Here is a 5,386-nt window from a genome sequence, read left to right on the forward strand (position 1 = left end):
GGAGAGAAATTGTTTACTAATCGAATTCATATGGGCCGGTGCCTAACATTCTCTCCCTCATTATCTCAAGTCTTCGGAGCCTTTCTCCCACGACGTCACTTCTCAAGAATATTTTTTTGTTACCATACCAATGTTTTTTACATATCATAAACCATGTTTATTAGGTAGATCATCTTTCTTTACATTATAGGCCATCTACATGGTTAAAAACATCAAAACATTCAAATGCTAGTGTCCGCACTCCGCAGTTATAGTGGTCGTTTAACATAATAATATGCACAAGTGGAATCGTACTCTAAATTCTTAGAAGCCTGTCATAACCATTGCCACTCTCACTATTGGGCTTAAACTCTTTCCCTCATCATGCGTTTTAACTACGGAAGAATTGCCACTCTCACTATTGGGCTTAGACACAGCCCATTTAACAGTAACAAAAAGTTTCCTTTTTTTTTGTCACAAAACAAAAAGTTTCCTCAAAGACCATTTTCCTTTATATATATGACAAAGATCTCAGCACAATACAAGTGCAAAGACTTAGCTTAGCTTCATTCTACAGAACCACACTCTCATTTACAAAACTTACACAGATCTATCTCTCATTAACATAAAAGCACACTTCCAACCATATTTACACATTGCAAACGTTATAGAAAACCCGGTTTTATCAGATTAATTACCTCCTAGCAGCTTAATCTACATAGACTCACTCATTTCCATCATAAAGTCACAATCTTACAGTCATATACTCTTTTGCTATGTGTCTGAGGTCAGCTAATGGTCCTGAGTATCTTGAAACCTCACTCCCAACCCATCAAAGTACTCCACACTTGTTCCTCGATCTTGCTTCTCGAGACCGGTAAGCTCTCTTCTTCGTTGATCAACACTTTGTACACCTCCCATTCTCGGTCTCCCGTCAGGTGTCTTCCAATCTCAGCCTAATTAAAACACATTTATTCATGGAAATTAGATGATTTATTAGGTCTGTTGTTGGTATGAGATAGTGATTATATACCGAGAAGATGCAGGTGTTGATCTTCTTGAGGGCAAGTGCAATGTCATAGAAGACTTGTGGCCGTCCTTTTCCTGATAACTCAACAGGGTTTGTCACCAAAAGTTCAGTATCAGGACCTCTATTCATCATCACCACTCTCAGAGGTTGCTGCAGCTCTGCTCTCAAACGAGAAACCAATGCATCTTGCTTGCTTGAGTCAAGAATCTTCCTCCCATCAGATTGCACGATGAACAAGTCTATCTCACAGTTCTTTCCTCGTTTAATTGTAAAACGCCCATATGAGATCTACTCACAAACCAAGATTCAAGAAAATGAGTCACATGGTTATATCATAGACCCTGAGGATTATTGACTCTGCAACAAACCTGAATGTTGAAGTCCTTGAAGGTCCTCATGATATCATAGAGAAGGCCTTTGTGATCTTGACAAGTGATTTGAATGAGCGTGTGAGCTCGGCTTAGCGAGTTGTCAACTGCAATTGACACACTGCTTGAAGTCTGTAGCCCACTTGGATGCTCTTCCAACGAGGAGAACAATGTTTCCGCAAAGGAGGAAGAAGCCGGGGAGCGAGCTGTAACTTCTGAGCTAACAAGTTCAATGTCATAGCTCATCATTGCATCTCCAATGGCATCTCTCAGGTACTCATAGACTTCGTCCCTCCTCTTCTCCGTACCTAAAAGCTCTCTGACAAAAACAAGAACAGAACACACCTGAACATAAGCAATCCATTTCAGAGTTACGTTTTAAATAATACTAAAAAGATACATGTTTAAAAAAAAAATTTATTTCAAAAAGATATTTTTTTTGTATTTTCAATGCATTATTTATGAATTAGTAGTGATTACTTGTAAACTTCAAAAAATTAATTGTATTTATTAAATTGTTATTGGTTTAAAAAATTATGGAAAATAGATAATCACAAAAAAAAAATTATTTACCGCTAAAATTCAATATGTCTTTTTTAATATGTACTAACCTAAAACATACATCATTTTGTGAGGGAGGGAGTATAGGCTCATACCTAGTGTCTGTGACAAAGAACAAGTCCATAACTTTGCCATCAGGAGTAGTTGATATCTTCACTTTCTCAATGTTAATCTCAAGCTTGTAAAGAACCTCTGTGACATCTACCAATACAAAACAACACACAGTCTCATATCAAATCTTGAATCCACAAGAATCAATCAATAACCTAAAACAGATAGAGAAGCGCTAACCATATAAAAGCCCTGTGCGATCAGAGCAAGCTAGCTTCAACAAGAAAAGATCAGGAGGCTGAGACTCAGAGTCAGAAAGGTAACATCTTGAGATACCAAAGGCCCAAGCAAAAGCAGGACTCGCCTCCACAAGCCTCGTCTTCAACAGATTCCATCTCGTGTTCGGTTTCCCGATCACCCAGAACACCAAGTAACACCATCTTCCGTCGGTGGATACATCTTTGCATTTCATCGAACACATTCAGTTCACAAAAAATAAAGAATAATAACCAATAGATTACATAAAGTTGGTTCCTTTTTTACCTCCTCTGACAATGTTGAGACCGAAGAAGAGGAGGATACGACAGAGATCGCAACCCAGACCAGTTTTGTCGGGACAGTTGATTGTAATAACACTCGGGTCGCCTTCTTTCTCCGACTGTCTGATTATCACAACGTCATCAGACAAGATACCCATCTCTCTCTCTGTCTGTCTTCTTCTTCTTCTTCAAAGAGTTCAATTTTTTTTTTTCTTAAGGTTTGGGCTTTGGCTTTTATTGAGAGAGAGTCAAAGGAGCTTTAACTTCGTCGTTAGCCATGTTTTGTTGTGAATCTTCTCGTTTTAGAAATTAACCCCACTAAATCCTGATTATATTTATGATATTAATTAAAAATATTGACTATTCAAAGTGTTAGATTTCACGTTGTTATTTGGGCAATTGTCAATAATAGCACCTTTTGAAGTTTATGTCTCAAAAATAGCACTAGAAGGAGAAAGTCACAAAAATGACATTCATTAAAGGGTAAAATATCTATAATACCCTTGGTTTAAAATTAAATAAACAAAAAAAAATAAAAATAAAAAAAATAAAAAAAATAAAAATTTTTTTTTATAGTTTCAGATTATATGTTTTCAGATTCGAAAATTTTATAATTTTTTTTAAAAAAAAAAAATTCAAATTTTTTTTTATTTTTTTTTCAGATTTTATTTTTATAATTTAAAAATACTTTTTGAAACTGTTTTTAAAATTTTTATTCTTTATTTTATTATTTATTATTTATAAAATTTTAAACTCTAATTCCAAAACCCCACCCCTTAACTCTAAACCCTAAGGTTTGGATTAATTAATCCTAGGGGTATAAGTGTACATTACCTCTTTAATGAAACCTATTTTTGTGACTTTGAGCCTTGAGTGCTACTTTGGGAACAAAAACTTGGTTTAGTGTTATTTTAGTCTTTTCTCTTGTTATTTTCTGCAATTTATTATTTTATGTGTATTTAGTTGGAATTGTCTACTCCTAGAAGTGAGGACTTTAAGGGCTTAATAATTAAATAAGCAAGTCCTACGGAATTGCATATACGTGGGCACACTGTTTAGTTACCAGAGCGATGTGAGCTGTGTGCTGTGAGGTGTTTCTTATTTTACAATTTCTTTTTCAGTTCTTTTTGGTAAAATTATTTTATTGTTTCAGTTATTATTTTTTTTGTCACAGTTTCAGTTATTTTCTAAATCCATGAAATAGTTACAAGAGACTTGAGACATCAGGTCTAGCAGCAAAAGTTTTTGTTGTTGGCAGGCTAATAATATGTTGCATGCATCATGTATTATTAATAAAACCTTAGAGGAATGTTTTTTTCTTAAATCTGGTTACATTATTAGAGAATGATTAAAAGCAAAAGGGAAGGAAATTATGGGAGGATATAGTATTTAGAACTTGATGAGTGGGGGAGGCTGACAATTTTTTGAACCAGGTTTGTGAGGACGGACTTAGGCGCTGGAGATTAACCGGTTGCATGAAAATGACATGCTCAGCCAAAGAATAATATCCACAAAACTAAAATGGTGCTGAGGAATGAAATGAATTAGATGCTCATAATCTTAATCTCTCAGTTTATGCGTGGTAAGAGGAACTTCATAACACTTTACAGTCACAGTGATCCTTACGAAAGACCAAAACGTTGAACAAGACAACACGCTAAGTATTCATTCTAAGTCTAGAGACTTGATACAATTATTAACAAATTCTTTACAATTCAACAAGAATATTTACAAATTCTGTCTCTTTCCAGTAAAGAGACGAGAACATCATTAGCAACACTCAAACCCAGTGACAGACGACCCACTACATAAGATGGGGTGTCACATGACACCCTTGAAATTTTTATAAGAAAATTCGAATGTGTTTAGAATATATAGAAAGATACTGATGATTTTTGTAAAACTTGATTAATTAACCCTCCATACCAGCATTCAAGCCTTGCCATGACCCTTTTTATTTATTGTTCTTTTATAACTAGTATTTTTCTTAAAATTTTTTATTGTTCTTAGTTCGTAGCCTTTCTATTCATGCATAAGTAAAAATTCCATATGAATGTAACTTTGTAGTATTAATAGTTGCTAAATAAAGTTTGATATGACAAATCATGTATAAAGTTGGTGTTGTTTTTAGTGAACGGCTTAACACTACATTTGATTTCTTTCTTGATTTCTACAAGTTAATATGAAATAATAGGAAGATGTTTATAGAAATGAGCAAGTAGGACTAGGAGGAGTAAAAAGTCTTGCCTGCCTATCCAAATCGTCCAAAATGCAACTTGTAAAGGTAAAACTTGCAATATTAAACTCTAATAGTAGCATCATGCTGTTGCTACTAGCATGTTACTTTTAAAATAACTCGTTCCTTAGACTTTCTTTTTCATGTTCTCTTTTGAATTGTCTTTGTTCAACTATTTAATATCAGTGGGATATTTGAGCCAAAAGAGTAAAGAGTACCTATCACTTGATTACAATTATGTTGGTTCAAGTCAGTTTATTTGAAGAAACAAAGTGGCATGAAGATTCAGAAAGAAAAAGAAGTATAACGTAAATTGCAAAACAACAATCACTGAACCCGCACGAAACCTCTTATGATACTGAACCGACATAACTAAAGTTTTGGAACTTCTTATAAACTTTAAAATAAAAATAAATCATTATGATAAATCCACACCAAAAGCCTAAACCTAAATTTGACGGAAACAGTTAAGAAAACTATGCACACTTTTCAAATCATGTGTATGCATAATTTATAAGTCTAATGCCACTACCAATAGGCGAAAATTACTTTTGTCCAATCCACCCAGCACTGAATTCTACATGAATTATAAATTTTAATGAGACAATGATGTTTTATCTGT

At 34.1% G+C, this 5,386-nt stretch overlaps 1 protein-coding gene across 1 annotated transcript; it reads right to left on the reverse strand.

Moving 5' to 3' along the window:
* Positions 1–468: 468 nt before the first annotated feature.
* LOC106391492 (ACT domain-containing protein ACR10) lies at positions 469–2,772 on the reverse strand. Its single transcript, XM_013832156.2, has 6 exons — positions 2,533–2,772; positions 2,230–2,448; positions 2,034–2,139; positions 1,378–1,696; positions 1,013–1,297; positions 469–935 (listed from the first exon to the last, which is right to left on the reverse strand). Exons 1-6 carry the CDS (start codon positions 2,684–2,686, stop codon positions 798–800), a joined length of 1,221 nt encoding a protein of 406 aa, XP_013687610.2. The 5' UTR covers positions 2,687–2,772; the 3' UTR covers positions 469–797.
* Between the last annotated feature and the right edge of the window lie 2,614 nt (positions 2,773–5,386).

Source organism: Brassica napus (genome assembly GCF_020379485.1).
Source record: "Brassica napus cultivar Da-Ae chromosome A4 unlocalized genomic scaffold, Da-Ae chrA04_Random_1, whole genome shotgun sequence".
Taxonomy (NCBI): Eukaryota; Viridiplantae; Streptophyta; class Magnoliopsida; order Brassicales; family Brassicaceae; genus Brassica; species Brassica napus.